This window comes from Rhinolophus ferrumequinum, chromosome 27 (genome assembly GCF_004115265.2).
Source record: "Rhinolophus ferrumequinum isolate MPI-CBG mRhiFer1 chromosome 27, mRhiFer1_v1.p, whole genome shotgun sequence".
NCBI classification, from domain to species: domain Eukaryota; kingdom Metazoa; phylum Chordata; class Mammalia; order Chiroptera; family Rhinolophidae; genus Rhinolophus; species Rhinolophus ferrumequinum.
Genome location: NC_046310.1, coordinates 13,067,383 through 13,083,952, shown reverse-complemented (window position 1 = coordinate 13,083,952; position 16,570 = coordinate 13,067,383). Strand labels below are relative to the sequence as shown.

Genomic DNA, 16,570 nt, shown 5'->3' with positions numbered 1-16,570 from the left:
TTAAAGTAAGCTCATGCCAACACCCTGGTTAACATAGAAAGACAGTAAAGTACAAAAATGTGATAAATACTATTTATTGGGATTAACTGCACAGATGATTAGCTGTTTTAATAAAGTAAAACCAGTGAAAATAATATACGAGAAATAGCTTTGTAAAAGCTTTTTTTATGATATGCTTACAAAATGTCAGACGTCAGTGAAAACATCCTCAACAATGCGGATACAACAAACACGTTTCCTGTGAGTAAAGCTGAACACTGCATGGACAGGCTGACTGAAGCCAGATTAGCTTCTCGAGGCCGTGGGGATCATACTTCCCAACTGTATGAGGGTAGTCTTAGTTGAATAATGCAAAACTTCCACCTTATCAGCTACTGTGAGTTTCACAGAGGAATTCCTTTGGCTATGATGACTTTTATTCACTCCAGTTCCACCTTGCCTTTTTGATGCCTCTTCACTCTCGAGTAGGGACTGATTGTATCATCCGTCACAAAATCATACAGTACTTTTATCCAGGAATTGTAGTGGGGGAGGTTGTCATAGTACTCAGCTGCTATTTTCCTCACCTAGAAGGGAAAAAATCCAGCAAGATGAGTAATGAGGGCTGACCAAGTCCTACTGAAGATGATAGACGAATGTCTGACACAAACACGAAGAGACACCATGAGACCTTTCCCCCTCCTAATTGCTCCAACAAACAAATGAAGCAGCCTCGGGGAATTCTAAACAAGCAGTTTGTACTTCAACAGTAAAATACACTTGACCCCCTGGGATTACTGACTCTTTCCTATCAAGCTCTCAGGGACAGCATATCTGGTTTTTTTGTGAAATTTGGCCTTTGGAATCTTTTAACGACAAATACATGCAGTCCAATCAACCTGCTAGTTTTCAAGCACATACAGTATGGCTGGCATTGTAGGATATAAAGGTAACACCTGACTCCAGCCATTAAGGAACCTGAAAATATTATTACATTATTGTAATTAGAAATGCCAATTAGAAATTAAGTACCTATTAAGTGCAATTCTGCCATCCCAAGTGGAAAATGCCTTTTAAAAATGACTATTACCAGTGTGACTGGGAAGCACAACTAATTAGTGCTGAGTAATAATAATGGTTCTATAGCTTCATCAAATTGGACAAAAATGATTCTCATAAATCCCAAAGGAAAACAAAAGGCAGAATCCGAGATGGTAAAAAGAGACAGCAACGAAAACAAAGAATGCTGACATTTAAATTCATCCTTCAGTTTGGGAAATGTCATGTTATTTTCTGGTTGTGGAGAAGCAGATTAATAGCACTCTCAAGGAACAATTAAGCCAGAGATTTCCTCATGCGTGTTCTCAGTCAGAAAAACAGAGTGATATAACACATTTGATCACCGTCCTTCAAAACATCCTAAAATTCTTTCTTGTGTAAGGATGACCTACAGACCACACACATACAAATCTGCATCCTAACCCACACTGAATTTATGTCAAAGCCAGTGGCAACCAATTTATGTTAACAGCTAGACCAGGAGCACCATTCTTCTGAAAAAGGAAAATGACAGGGCCAGTTTAGACCCAGAATAAACATTTTGAGTCAAATCTTAATTTCCCGCTCCATTTCATGCTGTCTCCTTACTCCTTAGCCAAACCAGCAAACATCCTCAGACCTCTCTAGTCCTTTTTCCTGCTTTTCCTACCAAGAAATACACATCAAGGAGTTATATCTCAATAAAGCTGTTTAAAAAACCTATTAACTATGTGCTAGTCAGATGCAATGTAACTATTGCAATATGACTATTGAGGAAAACAGATTGTGAAAAAGATTCTTTTGCTCATAGGGCAACCAGCTTTCTCTATAACCTCTTTTAAAAAAATACATAAAATGTGTATGGTTCCCTTGTAACTTAAAAAAAAAATCAAGAAAAACTAACATTTCATACATACATACTTTTTTAGAATTATGGAAACATTTTTGATAATAGAACTGTAAAAATACCCATTTTGAGGATGGGAAGTCTAATAAGAGAATTTATCAGAAAGATATCTGAAGTTAGGAAAGTGGTCCTTTTGAAGGGGATGAAAGGATGAGGGTCAGAATTTCTTTCATTTACTCCACAAACAATATACTAAAAGTGAGGAAAACACATGGTCCCTGCCTGCAGAAAAGTTGACAGTACGGAAACGGAATTCATTTATTTTGCAGATCAGTTATGTCGGCACCTGACTTCCACAACAAAGCAACACCATGATCTTAGTGAAGCCTGTGCAGGTCAACAGTGCAGAATGTGAACTTCTGCCTCCTTCACACAGCGGTTTCATTTTCCATTTCTGAATTACCTGACAAGTTAGCCGACTTCGCAGATTCCTCAACAGTTCTGAACCCTCAGGGAGATCACTAGGCTTAGGGACCCAGGAGAGTAAACTCTGTAAAATTAGGCTGGTCGACTCAAGACTTACACTCGTGTTTTGTTTTGTTTTGTTTTTCTATGAACAGCCTACAAAATATACTAGATTCCTTTTAAAATGAGCAAGTCGAGACTAACTTTGATCATTAGAAGCATCAGAAATTAGACTATGTATGTATCAAGTCCTTTCCTTACCAGAGGCAGGTTTTTTCCGGGAATGTTGGGGAAGTCGTGGTGCTCATTATGGTACCCCACATTGAAGGTGAGCCAATTCAGAGGTCCGTAATACGAGTACGTTTCATGTCCCTTTAAGAACATGTAATGTTCAGCTATGAAATGTCCAGAAATCGGGTGCAAACCTAGACCAAGTAAGGATGCCGCCAACATGTAGACTAAAGATTTAATTCCCAAAACATAGTAGATTACAACATCAAACATCAACTGGACCGCGGTATTGATAATTTCCAGGTAAGTAATGGGTTTGGGGTTAATGAATAGAGGTCGAAAAGCATAAAAGAGAGGCTGAAGAACAACCCATATAAACTTTCTGGAAGTAGTACAGAAGAACCAGCCTTCAAAATCAGTCGGAATATCCACATCGATGCCGTCCCCTCCAAGGTAGCGATGATGATCCATGTGATACCTCTTAAAGGAAATTGAATATGGAACACCAATAGGAAGATTAGCAAACATTCCAAACCAGCGATTCCACATGGCTTTGGAGTGGCCGAAGGCACTATTGTGGGAAACTTCGTGAATGGCCAGAGTCATGGAATGGTTAATACAGCTGCCAAAGGCATACGCCCAAAATATGACCCATTTCCAGTCCAAATCCTTTACTAAGTAAAATGCGAGCAACTGTGTGAGAACCATCATAATGACAATCCATATCAAGTTGGGATCCGGTTTCATCAAGGATTTTATCTCTGGATACTTTGCTGTAAAGAAAAAAAACAAAGTCAGGAACCGAGAAAACTACAGTGGTTCTACAATCATAATTAAATCAATGCCAATTAAATTAACACATTGTTTATTTTTTCATTTTCCAAACCATTATATGCCCTCTATTAAAGACTTCATCTCCTCGGGAAAGAGTACATTCTAATAAGGTTATTAAAATACGATGTCACAACAAATTGAGAATTTATGGAAGAAAAATTAGTCTCAAAATGTAGACTCTCCAAGTTAATAGAAAGATAGTCAAAGTGCGGTAAATCCATTGTATGTATTTGACAGAATATATCACACACTTAGGCAAATGTCCCCTAAGAGCAAAGACAGATTCTTCTGTGGATCCTACCATCCCAGAGATAATGAATGTCTTTGGTTTTACATATGTGTTCTCAAGTATGTTGGCTCAGGAAGGCAAAAGTACTGAAGGACAGGTCATTCAGAATGTTCTTGAGAAGATAAAGAAAGGAAAAGAGCAGCTTCAGTCTCTTTTCTCTAAATGTGAAATGAATTAAATAAAAGCTTAAACTGTAAAACAGGAAGTTACTTAAATCCAGTTTTATATATAAAGGAAATTAGGGTAGGGTTAGTTCAAGGATTCTTTCCTGTCCCTCTTCCTGTCTCCACTTCCTAACCGCTAATCTTTGTATTAGTTCATTTTATCCAATATTAATAATTTTATAGGCAATAGACCAAAAAAAGTAATCCCACACGCCTAAAAGTGAATTAGACTAAGATTAATTTTCCTGATGTAAATGAAAGGTTCAAATAAGGCATTCATTAAAATATAAGCATTTTAGGAGCAATTCTCCAACAATACAATAACTGTTCAGTTTATTGGTGGGTAAGTAATAATTCTTTTGTATTAAAATATGTGTTACTTCTGTTTAGAAAGTGCTCCAGCATTTTTACATTACATAAAACTTGATTAAACTGACACATCTGACAAAGGATAGAAGATAATACACAATTTGTGGGTACTTTAAAATCATGAAACTTATGCATATGCACAGTTCTTTCAGACAGACAAATCAACTTGCTCCAAGTAATTCTGTACCAAAATTTTGCAAAGCTGTAATATATCAAAATCAATACTACAAGAGTGCCAATATAATTAAGTGGGGGAAAGAATAGTCTTTTCAAAAAATGGTGCTGAAACAACTCCTTATCCACATGCAAAAAAATAAAGTTGGACCTCTCCCCTGACACCATACACAAAAAATTAACTCAAAATGGATCATAGGCCTAAATATGATACAAGAAAACTATAGAACTCACAAGAAAACTCACAAGAAAACTCACAAGAAGTAAATCTTTGTAATATTTATGGGGTTTCTTAGATACTATACCAAAAGCATAAGGACCAAAAAATAAAAAAAAATTTTTATGTTGTGAATGATACCATGAAGAAAGTGAAAAGAACCCACAGAATGGGAAGAAGTGTTTGCAAATCATATATCTCAGAAGTGACTTGTTTCTAAAGAACTTGTACACATAAAGAACTCAAACTCTTACAATTAATAATCCAGTTGCAAAGAATCTGAATAGACATTTCTCCAAAGCAGCTATACAGATGGCTAATAAGCACATGAAATATTCAACATTATTACCATGTTTCCCGGAAAATAAGACCTAGCCGGACAATCAGCTCTAATGTGTCTTTTGGAGCAAAAATTAACATAAGACCTGATATTATATTATATTATACCCAGTCTTATAGTAAAATAAGTAATATAGTAGTATAAATACTATATTTATATAACTATATAAGTAATATAAGTAATATAGTAAAATAAGTAATATACATACCCGGTCTTATAGTAAAATTTTTGCTCCAAAAGATGCATTAGAGCTAATTGTCTAGCTCTAAATTTTCGGGGAAACACGGTAGTCATTAGGAAAATGTAAATTGAAACCAAAATGCAATACCACTTCACACCCACTAGTAGAATGGCTGTAATAAAAAAGAAGTAATAAGAGGACATGGAGAAACATACACAATGCTGGTGACCATGTGAAATGGTGCAGCTGGTTTAGAAAACAGTTTGGCAGTTCCTCAAAATGTCAAGCATCGAGTTAGTAAGGACCCAGCAGTTCCACTCCTCGGTAGCTAACCCAAGAGGAATGAAAACGTACAGCCATACAATACCTTGTATGTGAATTGTCACAGCAGCATTGTTCATAATAGTCAAAAGGTGAAAACAACCCAAAAGCCTACCACATGATGAATGGATAAATGAAACATGGCTTGTCCATACAGTGGAATATTATTCGGTCACAAAACAGCATGGAGGACTGATATACACTACAGTATGGACGAACCTTGAAAACAGGCTAAGTGAAAGACGTCAGTCACAAAACACCAAGTATTGTACGATTTCATTTGTAAGAAATATCTAGAATAGGCAAATCTATAGAAGCAGAAAGTAGATTAGTGGTTGCCTGGGACTGGGAGCTGGGAATGGGGAACATAGGACTGCTGAAAGTATAGGGTTTCCTTTTGGGAGTGACAAAATGTTCTAAAAATTAGATTGTAGTGATAGTTACACAACTCTGTGAATACACTAAAAAACACTGAATTGTACACTTTAAATGAGTGGATTTTGTAGTTTGTGAATTATATCTTAATAAAGCTGTTAAAAAATACTATTTTCCTGTGGAAGTATAGCAGTATAAGGAACATTGCCTGTGATTTATTATTTGACTCACAAATAATGGTCTAATCCCAAGCCTCCATTAATTTCAAATGGATGCCTTTTAATATAACGCTAAATTTAATATACAGATGTTGGTTGTTAAACAACATATTGATGCTTTCTCATGACTCTCTCCCCTAAAAGCCTGACAAATTTCAGAAATATGTCTTATCATTTACATATAATTTAAACAAATCTCCAGATTCTTCTCTTTCCTGATACTCCATCTCCACCCCTGAAATGGAACACTGAGCAGTATTTACACCTGGGAAAATGATTATATTTTCATTGAAAAATATGGAGTCCTTTGAACTTTCCAACTGAAATGGTTCCGTGATAAGTTTGTGGGGGGAAAAAAAGCTCCGTGTTGAAATAAGAACCAAGGAGCACCTTTTTACTCCACGATTCTCTGAATATTAGATAGCTAAGATTCAGGAGTTCAGCATTCAGGAGTTCGTTTTTATAGGTGGACACCTGATTATTCATATGAAACATGTTGATCAGGTATAGGTACAACATGCTATCTCTTATGTGTGATTTGCAAAATACACCTTTTAATTAAAAATAGAAAGCATCCAAGAACCAAAGTCTCTTAAAAGGCTATGCTAAATAGCAACTGTAAAGGTTCAAGCTCGCAATTCACCAATATTTAAAAATCCATTTCAACGGGATCCACTAACTTTTTTATAAAAACATGAAATTTCTCACTTTAGATCCCTCCAGCAAAAATCACGGGCTTGCTTTTTGTTTTCACTGGGCAAATGTATGCTGAGAAGAAAAACTAGGAAAATACTGTGTATGAGAAAGAATTCCTCTTCAACTTACCACCAATTAGTTTCCTGATTTTTGAAGCAATAGCAGAGGTTAAAAAGCATTTGCTTTGGAGGTAATCTAATCCAGACTAGAATCCCCCTCTAATATTTACTTATTAACTCTTGGCTCATTTTTAAAATAGCGATAACATCGACCTAGTTGTTGGGAGGATTACATTGGGTACTGTTTGTACAACACACAACGCAATGCCTACCATATCATTAAGAGTAACCTGGGAGAGAGAAGCCAATTCTCTATAGAATACAGAAGCTCCAAATAGCTGAGTGCGTTACACCTATGGAGAGTTGACAAAGGCCTAGTTAGCCTGGTATAAAGGACCCTAAATTAGCAGCCAGGGGACCAGCAGGCTAATCTTGGCAAGACTTCCATACTTCAGTCTTTTCATCCACAAAACCGGAGTGGATGAAAAATACGTATGAATCGGCCCTCCCTGCGTCCCAGGCTTGTGAGGATCAATGAGACAACCTGCGTGAGCACACCGGCACTAGTCCCATCCGAGAGGTGCCAAGGATTACAGGAGTGACCCAGGACCACTGCGGCGGCCGCTCTCGCCCGGGTGGAGGGCGGGCATCTGCCAACGTAAGCCTTGCTGGCGTGAGCTCCGATGCTCCAGGACCACGCCTTGCCTCGCATGCGCTCGCAGTCTGGCTTCGCCCCGGCCCATTAGGGGAGAGAGGGAGGAGAAAGAGGAAACAGCGCCCACCGGGGGGGGGGGGGGCACGGGGATCTCCAAGCGACAGGATCCACCCAACGGTGGCCTAGCGAGGGGATCAGGCTCTCCGAAAACCCTCACCCCCACCGGACGCCTGCGCCTCCCCGAGGAAGGGCCAGAGCCGCGCGGCGGAGCGGGCGCGCGGGACCCTTCCTTCCCCCCCCAGACCCAAGCCCAGGATTGCCGAGCTCGGGAGCTCAGGCCCGGGGCCTCGCCGGCCTTTCCGGGGCAGCCGGGAGGCGGCGGGACAAGAAAAGAGCCGGCTCGTAACGGGCCTGGGGCTCCCAAGGGCGCGCAGGGCCCGCACGGGGAGAGCGCGCCCCGGCGGCGGGAGGCCGCGCACGCACATAACGGGGCACGGAGCCGGACCTCACCCAGGATCTCCCGGCGCCGATCGGCGTGGGGCTGGTCGGTGTACACCCACTCGAAGTCTTCCCGCGAAACGCGGTTCCCCATGGCGGCGGCGGCGGCGGCGGCGGCGTGCAGACCTGGCTCCTGGCTCTCGCTCCCGGCCCGGTTCCTCCGAGGCGGCGGCGGTGGCGGCGGCCCGGCTCTTGTCAGCCGGCGGCAGGCGGAGTGGAGGGGCTGACGGAGGTCGGGGCGGAGTCTCTAGGCCCCGCCCCGGCCCCGCCCCCCGCCGGCCCGCGAGGTGCGTGACCCTGCGGGCCGCGGCTGGTCGGTGGTACGCGGCGCTCCCGGGACCCCGCCCGCCGCTGGGGTTCCGCAGCTCGGTGACGCGGGGTTCTGAGTTCTGTGACTAGGCCACCAGCTGGGACGCCGAGTGCCTGCGAGTCCCGGCTCCCTCTGGCCTGGCCTGCCCGGTGCCCGCACCCGAGCCCGGGAAAAGGTGAAAGAGGAAGGAAAGGGCTCAAGTTAAATGAGGCTCCGCTTTAGCGCTTCCGGGAAGGCTGGCGCGCGGTCACGAGGATCCTTGGTAATTAGTAAGTGGCAACCAGCCCAAGTTTACTTTTGAAAAGCAAATAGTTCACTGAGCCATTATTGTGGCTGCCTCCTGGAAATAATACCTCAGCCAGATATGCGGAGTGTGTGGCAATTAAAACTGTTGAAGAACAAGGAAAACACTGTTGTGGAGAGGGAAACATGATAAGGCATTCGTTTTGCCTGAACGATTCTGGTGGGACCGTTTCTCTTCCGAGATGCTTACCCCACCTTACATCTGTCACAAAGGCGTCTGAACCACAGCCTCTTCCTGAGAGAGGACATTTTGTTTCAAAATTGGTTACCACTACCCCATTAAAAAAGGAACTTCGGGGGTGAACACAATGGGATTTATAGATGATGTAATACAGAATTGTACACCTGAAATCTATGTAACTTTACTAACAATTGTCACCCCAATAAATTTAAAATATAAATAAATAAAAGAAACTTTGACAAAAAGGAAGATAACCAGGCATGGTCTGTGTGCCCCATGAAAGACACACACACACACACACACACACACACACACACACACCTAATGAAGCTCCTAGATCCAACTGCTAATGTATAGAAAACGGCAGGGGAGAATGTTAAACAGAGATGCAATCAGCAAGAGCATGACGGGGAAACTACAGGTTCTTTGATCGTGCAAGGGGAAAAAAAGAGGGGAAACCTATAGCTTAAAAGGGGCTTAATTGATATACCACACAATTGCAGTGTATTGACCTTATTTGGATTCTGATTCAGATGATCAAGTTTTAAAAAAATTGATAGATCATTTAAATATCGTTTGGATATTTAAATATTAAATTATTAATCACTTTAGTGTAATAATAGTATTATGCTATGGTTATAGTTTTTTTTTTTAAGTCCGTATCTTTTAGAGAGTCATAGGGGTGGGGGGGACCTCACTAAACTAAAAACAAACCAATCCATATGGTCCAGTTATCCCTCAGTATCTGTGGGTGATTGGTTGCAGACCCCCTTGGATACTGGATACTGAAGTCCCTTATATAAAATGGTACAGTGTGCATGTAACCTACACACATCCTCCCATATACATGAACTCATCTCTAGATTACTTATAATATTTAATACAATGCTATGTAAATAGTTGTTATACTGTGTTGTTTAGGGAATAATGACAAGAAATATAAGTCTGTATATGTTCAGTACAGATGCCACCTTCGTAGGTGTAACTGCATAGCACACGTCATGTACTATGCGTGTGCATAAAATTATGCAACAACATAATTTTTTCCCAAATATTTTAACTCTTCAGTTGGTTGAAACCCCGGAGGCAGACCCCGTGGATATGAAGGGCCAACTGTATATGCAATTAACCATACAGTGTTATACTATTATCATCAATCAAAAGAATGAGGAAGTTCTTAATGTGTTAATACGAATTGATCTCCAAGTTGTACTATTAAATGCAAAACACCAGGTATGGGGGGGGAGAGTGTATGTATAATACACATATATGTTTCCTTGGATATGCGTAAAATATGTTTAGAAAGACACCCAATAAATGATTATATTGTAGAAGAGTAAATGGGAGTCTAAGGGAAAAAGTTGGGAGGGAATGTTTTCATTAAACCCCCACCAGTTTTTTTTTCCCTTTTACATTTAAATGGAATGTGGATTTTGACATTCTAAAAAAAGGAAAAGAATTTGGCTCTAGCATTGTTGTGGGGATTGACAAATATTTTAATTACACATAGGCATGTTTCTTTGGTTTGGACTTTTAAAAGTTCTTAATGTGTTATCTAACTTTCGTATCTTTTCGTGCTCTTGCCAGGTGATTTGTCTTCAGGCCATCATACTAGTTCTTCTAGACAGACTCTATCCAGTCTGCTGTGAAAAGCTGTGGTGAGTTCCAGTAGTTCCTGGTGACATTAGGAAATTTCAGGCGAGGTAATTTTCAGATTACACTTTTGAAATCAAGGTGTCCTTCCATGTAGACTGTTTTCATTTTCCATTTGTTTCATTTTTGAATAGGGAATTCATTTTTAAGGCTATTTTGGTAATGATACAGTTGAGATCTAATAATGGTATTGAAAACGCAGCCCGTGGGTGCGTTTACTAACTTCAATTCGTAGAAGAGTAATTACAGAAGACATTCTTTATTCACTTCCAATGAACCTTAATCATAATAATAACAACTTTATGTCATCTAGTCCTTAACACCAAATAAAAGACAGCTCTTCCAGTCAGTAGTTAATTGCCAGTAAATATCTTTTCTTCCTTATTTTAGAATGTGTTTAATTAGAAAACCAGCACATATAAATTAACAGAATAGCTTCCACATTCGTCTATAATTAAGGCCGACAGTGTGGTGAGGGCAGCGCTGTACCTTGCCTGTCCTGTCGTCTGCTCTGCTGGTCTCACTCAGTCTATCTGTTGTGGCCCCGTTTGAGGGCATCATCTCCCCTGAACTCCAAGTTTCTTCCAGCCGCAGCCTCCTCCAGGCTTCGGGACTTCCCTTCTTTGAAGGGATGGTGGTGTCTCTCAGCTGATTTCCTCATCCCTGAGGGGTTGGTTATACAGGATTCTGTGGGTTTGTCCTCAGGCCCATCAATTTGGACACTTCCCTTAAATGTGTAATCTAATCTAATCTTTCTAAGCATTTTGTGGAAACTGGGGCCTCGCTGTGAGATTTCAGTCTCTCTGGTTATACCATGAAAGCTAGGAAATGATGCCCTTTTCCTGGCTGCCACTCAACTTAACTGGAATGCAAGATTGGTAGAAAAGCAGGTCAAAGGAGGAAATTATATGATCATCTCAAATGAAGCAGAAATAAGTTTGATACAATTCAATATTGAATGGCAATATCTATAGGAAAACCAATCAAATTATCAGAATAAAATAAGAGAATTTAGGAAGGGTGCTAGATGGAAAGTCAATGTACAAAAATCTTTTGTATTTTTTTTATTGAATTATAATTGACATACATATATTAGTTTCAGGTGTACAACCTGATTTGTATACATTGCAAAATAAGTCTAGTTAATATCTGTCACATACATAGTTACAGAACTTTTTTCCTTTTGATAAGTACTTGTATTGTTGGGACAATAGCATGTAGAAATGTAAAATATTCGACAGTAACAGCACAAAAGATGTGATGGAAGCAAAACTGCCTTGGAGTAAGGGAATGACACCAGATGGTAACTCAAATCTATAGAAACAAATTAAGAGAACTAGAAATGTTAAATAAGAAAGACAGTATAACAAACTCTGCATATGCTTTCTCTTCTTTCAGTTTCTTTACCAGGCATAAAATTACATAAAATAGGAGTCATCACAGTGTTTTGGATTTGTAACACATATAGATGTAATATATTTAACAATAATAGCACAAAACAGAGGAAAAGGAAATAAATCTAATATTAGAATAAACTTGAAATACTCTAAGTTAATATGTATATGGTAAGCCCTAGAGCAATCACTGTGAACATAACAAAAACATAAAATGAAAACAAAATAATTAAAGGAGTTAAAATGTTACACAAGAAAATATTTACTTAATAATGTAAAAGAAAGCAATAGGAAAGGATTAGAGGGCATAAAAAGACCAGAGACATACAGAAAACAAAAATAAAATAGCAAATGTAAATGCAACTAGATCAGAAATAACATTAAATGTGAATGAATTAACAATTCAATCAAAAGGCAGATTGACAGACTAGATTTTAAAAAAGTAAGATGCAACTATATGGTGACTTCAGACACACTTCAGATTCAGAAATACAAATAAGTTGAAAATAAAAGAATGGGAAAAATATGTCATGTAAACAGTGACAATAAGAAAGCTGAAGTACTTTTGTTTACTTTATTTATTTATTTTTAAATTTTTTTAATTTATTTTTTTATTGGGGAAGGGGAACAGGACTTTATTGGGGAACAGTGTGTACTTCCAGGACTTTTTTCCAAGTCAAGTTGTTGTCCTTTCAATCTTAGTTGTGGAGGGTGCTGTTCAGTTTTCAAGTTGTTGTCCTTTCAGTCTTAGTTTGTGGAGGGCGCAGCTCAGCTCCAGGTCCAGTTGCCGTTGCTAGTTGCAGGGGGCGCAGCCCACCATCCCTTGCGGGAGTTGAACCGGCAACCTTGTGGTTGAGAGCCTGCGCTCCAACCAACTGAGCCATCTGGGAGGCAGCTCAGCTCAACGTGTGGTGTTCAATCTTAGTTGCAGGGGGCGCTGCCCACCATCCCTTGCGGAAGTCGAGGAATTGAACTGGCAACCTGTGGTTGAGAGCCCACTGGCCCGTGTGGGAATCGAACCGGCAGCCTTCAGAGTTAGGAGCACGGAGCTCCAACCGCCTGAGCCACCGGGCCAGCCCTAGAGTAGTTTTATTAATATCAGACACAATAGACTTTAAAACAAACAAACAGAAAATGTTACTAGGTGTGATAAAGGGATTAATCCATTAGCATATGCACCTAAGAACAGAACCCCAAAACTGATAGAAAGAGACAAGTAGACAATTCAACAGTAATGGCTGGAGATATCAATACCCCAATATCATTCTACTAATGAATACAACAATTACAGAGATGATCCACAAGGGAATAGAAGGCTTGAAAACTCTATAAACCCATTAGACCTAAAAAAATATCAATAGAACACTCTACACAAAAACAGCACAACACACATTTCTTCTCGGGTGCACATGAAACATTGTCTAGAATACACCAGATTTTAGGCCATAAAACAAACTTCAGAAAACTTAAAAGGATTGCAGTCATGTGGAATATTTTTTTTGTTCTGACCACAATGGAAAGAAATTAAAAGTCAAAAAAAGAAAGAAATTTGGGAAATTCTCGTATGTTCTGGATATTAATCCTTTAGAAGATAATATGGTTTGCAAATATTTACTCCCATTCTGTGGATGGCCTTTTTAACTCTGTTGATAATGTCTTTTGAGCCACAAATTTTTTTCATTTTTATAAAGTCCAATTTGTATGTTTTTTTCTTTTGGTACTTGTGCCTTTGGTGTTGTATCCAAGAAATCATTTCCAAATCTAAAGTCATGAAGATTTTGCCTTATGTTTTCTCCTAAGAGTTTTATAGTTTTAGGTCTTATATTTAAGTCATGGATCTATTTTGAGTTCATTTTTGTATATAGTCTTAGGTAAGGGTCCAATTTTGTTCTTTTGCATGTGGATATACAATTTCCTAGCACCATTTGTTGAAAAGACTCTAGTTTCCTCATTGAAGGCTCTTTGCATCCTTGTCAAGAATCATTGACCATTTTGCGAGGGTTTATATCTGGACTTTCTATTGTATTTCATTAGTCTATATGTCTGTCTTTATACCAGTACCACACTGTTTTGATTACTGTAGCTTTGTAGTAGGATTTGAAATCAGGAAGTGTGAGTATTCCAGCTTTGTTCTTCTTTTGCAGGATTGATTTTGGCTATTAGGGGTCCCTTGAGAATCCATATGAATGTTAGGAGGACTTAACCAGGGCAATTAGGTAAGCAAATGAAATAAAAGCATCCAGATTGATGAGGAAAAGGTAAAATTATCTCATTCGCAGATGACACAATCTTGTATATCAAAAATCCTAAAGAATCCACTAAAAAAAAAAACCCATGAGAACAAATAAATTGAGTTTAGCAAGGCTGCAAGAGTCAAGATCAATGGGAAAAAATCACTTGTGTTTCTATCCTAGCAATGAACAATCTGAACATTAAGTAACAGTTTCATATACGGTAGCATCAAAAAGAATAAAATGCTTAGGATTAAGTTAATAAAAGAAGTATGAAAACTTACACTCTGAAAACTATAAAATATTGTTGAAAGAAATTTAAGAAGACCTTAAATAAGTGGGAAGACATTCTATATTCATGGACTGAAAGATTGAATATTATAAGATGGAAATACTCTCAAATTGATCTACAGATTCAATGGAATTGCTTCGGGATCCTTTCAGTGGGGAGGGCCTTGAACTCACAACTAAACGTGCTTGAACTTACATATGTGTTAAGGCACAAGGAGTTCTGAAGAGGCCCCTCTCTTCAGACTAGCAGGTGCAGCCCAAGGCCCCCTCTGAGCCCAAGGTGGAGAAGAGTGAGCAGTTCAAGGCTGTTTCTCTCCTGTGACTCTCAAGGAGGAAGTGTGGTGCAGCGCCAAAAGTTCCGTGACCTTTAGGAGAGATTTAAGTGACTTGGAGTTGCCATTATCAAGGCGTGTGGGCTGTGCAAATCACAAGTATTCCAGTGAGGAAAAAGGTGTTACCTTAAATCATCGCCAAGGTCTCTTTTTGTTCTAGGATTCTGAGAGATGCCAAAACTAAGATTGATTGAAAATAAATTTCTCCAGGAAACTAGAAAACCTGTAAGAGCACACAAATTTGTTTCTGTGCTTAAAAAGAAATTTTATACGTATGAAGTACAGAAACATTCAAAGCACGGAAACCAATTTGTGCATGTGTGTGTGTGTGTGTGTGTGTGTGTGTGTGTGTATTTAAAGCAGACACAAGCTTTAAGAAAACGCATGCAGTCGCATCACATACATATAATCTGTATCTCTGTTTATTGCCTTAGTGTCATATCTATATCTCCATATATCACTACTATTTATTATTTATTACCTGGGCTTACTATGTGCTGGGTACTGTGTTAACCCCTTGACATTCATTCCTTTATTGTCCTCTTACAAGGATGAAACAAGCAGCATTTCACAGCTGCTGTGGGAATGGAGGGGAGCCGTGATGGCAGCACCTGGGGTTCTAGAAATTGGTTATGTAAAGAGCTAAAGCACTTTCTTATAAGCTTGCTCCAACCCTCCAAAGGAAGAGTAAGCATTTTTAGCCCTTCCTTCTTTCCTCTCTCCACCAAATACTCTTCTTTTACTTAGCTTTGAGAAGACAGAGGTTTTCCCTTAGTCTTAAGGCAGAAGGGCACACCTTAGGTTTTGCATCGCTGGAGCCAATTTTATTATTTACACTGCTGCTTCAGATTCTAATAGGAAACTGACTTTTGTGTAATCCAAAGAAAAAGGGTAAAAGAGAATTTACAGAAAACGTGAAAGTTGAGAAAATTGAGAACTATTTAGTCGATTGTAATTGTATGAAAAGAATTTATTGAATTTTGGGAAGTTTATCTTTGGTTTGTATTTCCTTTCCAGTCATAATTTATACTTTTTGCCTAAACATCCACCACTCGTTTTATTCTCCTCACAACTTCTATAATTTTGCTTTGAGGAAATGACTCACCAAAACCAAAAAGGAATATATACAAGCAAGTTGAGACATTTTTTCTGGACAGAAGAATCATCTTTAAGAGTTGTTTCAGGAATTAACACAGGAAAAGTTCATAAAGAATGGAGACATCATTTAAAGAAAAGCAAAAACATTGGGAAAGATCCTTGGTTTCCTAACCATGTGAATTTATTAGGTGACAACTGAGCCACCTGAACGATACAGAAATGAAGCTTTCTACCTTCTGAAGACTGGGAGATAACAGCAGCAGTCTTTATTTTTCTGTTTCTGTGATTCCTGGATGACTAGAGTGAAGGGATGGTGCTGGGATAACTGGCACCACTGACTGCTGTCACCCTGACCCTTCAGCAGAATGTCACCTGTGACCTCTTCTCTGGACATCTAAATTGTAGACAAAGTGGGTAAAACGTGTACCAAAGAGGTTGCTCTTCCTCTGGGAATTTTTTTCAGCAATTTCCTATCACACAGGTGAAATTGATTTATATGATTTTATTTCATTAAAATTTGGCATATTTAGTTTAGGAGCAGGAAGGACTTTTGAACAGAGAGCGAGTCTTCTTCCCTGGCAGAGCCAAAGGATCGGAGGCCACGGCTTTTGTACTGATTGGCAGCACTATGGACCTGTGTGAAGTGGCCTCAGGCCACATCTGCTGCTAGGACTGCCTCCTACTTAAGATGATAGGTTCTAGAAGCCTTCGAAATGTTGTCTACCCGTATGCTCAGGGTAACTTCATTGCCAAAAAGCTTTAGGACAAAAGTTGCCTCCTCCAAAGCCCAGCCTTTTCCTGATTTTAAGTTCTCTGTTACTCGTAAC

General features: G+C 39.4%; 1 protein-coding gene and 1 long non-coding RNA gene across 3 annotated transcripts in view; one reads left to right on the top strand and one right to left on the bottom strand.

Annotated features, from left to right (window-relative positions):
• Window positions 1-58: 58 nt before the first annotated feature.
• Window positions 59-8,193, bottom strand: DEGS1 (delta 4-desaturase, sphingolipid 1). Its single transcript, XM_033099577.1, has 3 exons — window positions 7,963-8,193; window positions 2,591-3,333; window positions 59-566 (listed from the first exon to the last, which is right to left on the bottom strand). Exons 1-3 carry the CDS (start codon window positions 8,042-8,044, stop codon window positions 420-422), a joined length of 972 nt encoding a protein of 323 aa, XP_032955468.1. The 5' UTR covers window positions 8,045-8,193; the 3' UTR covers window positions 59-419.
• Window positions 8,194-8,320: 127 nt separating this feature from the next.
• The window catches only part of LOC117018536 (uncharacterized), a 50,354-nt gene continuing 42,104 nt past the window's right edge, over window positions 8,321-16,570 (top strand). The window contains exons 1-3 of one of the 2 annotated variants that reach the window (XR_004422250.1): window positions 8,321-8,529; window positions 10,332-10,447; window positions 13,936-14,356. This is a non-coding gene — a long non-coding RNA (uncharacterized LOC117018536). Of the gene's footprint in view, window positions 8,530-10,331; window positions 10,448-13,935; window positions 14,357-16,570 lie in introns of those variants that run through there. The other variant, XR_004422251.1, reaches the window with a different exon arrangement.

What these genes read in the sequence shown, in the direction of transcription:
- DEGS1 (XM_033099577.1), bottom strand. Translation starts at nt 8,044, where the DNA reads ATGGGGAACCGCGTTTCGCGGGAAGACTTCGAGTGGGTGTACACCGAC. An exon ending in TCGGCGCCGGGAGATCCTGG is followed by an intron (nt 3,334 to 7,962) that starts GTGAGGTCCGGC and finishes TTTTCTTTACAG; the next exon opens with CAAAGTATCCAGAGATAAAA. An exon ending in CCGGAAAAAACCTGCCTCTG is followed by an intron (nt 567 to 2,590) that starts GTAAGGAAAGGA and finishes TTTCCCTTCTAG; the next exon opens with GTGAGGAAAATAGCAGCTGA.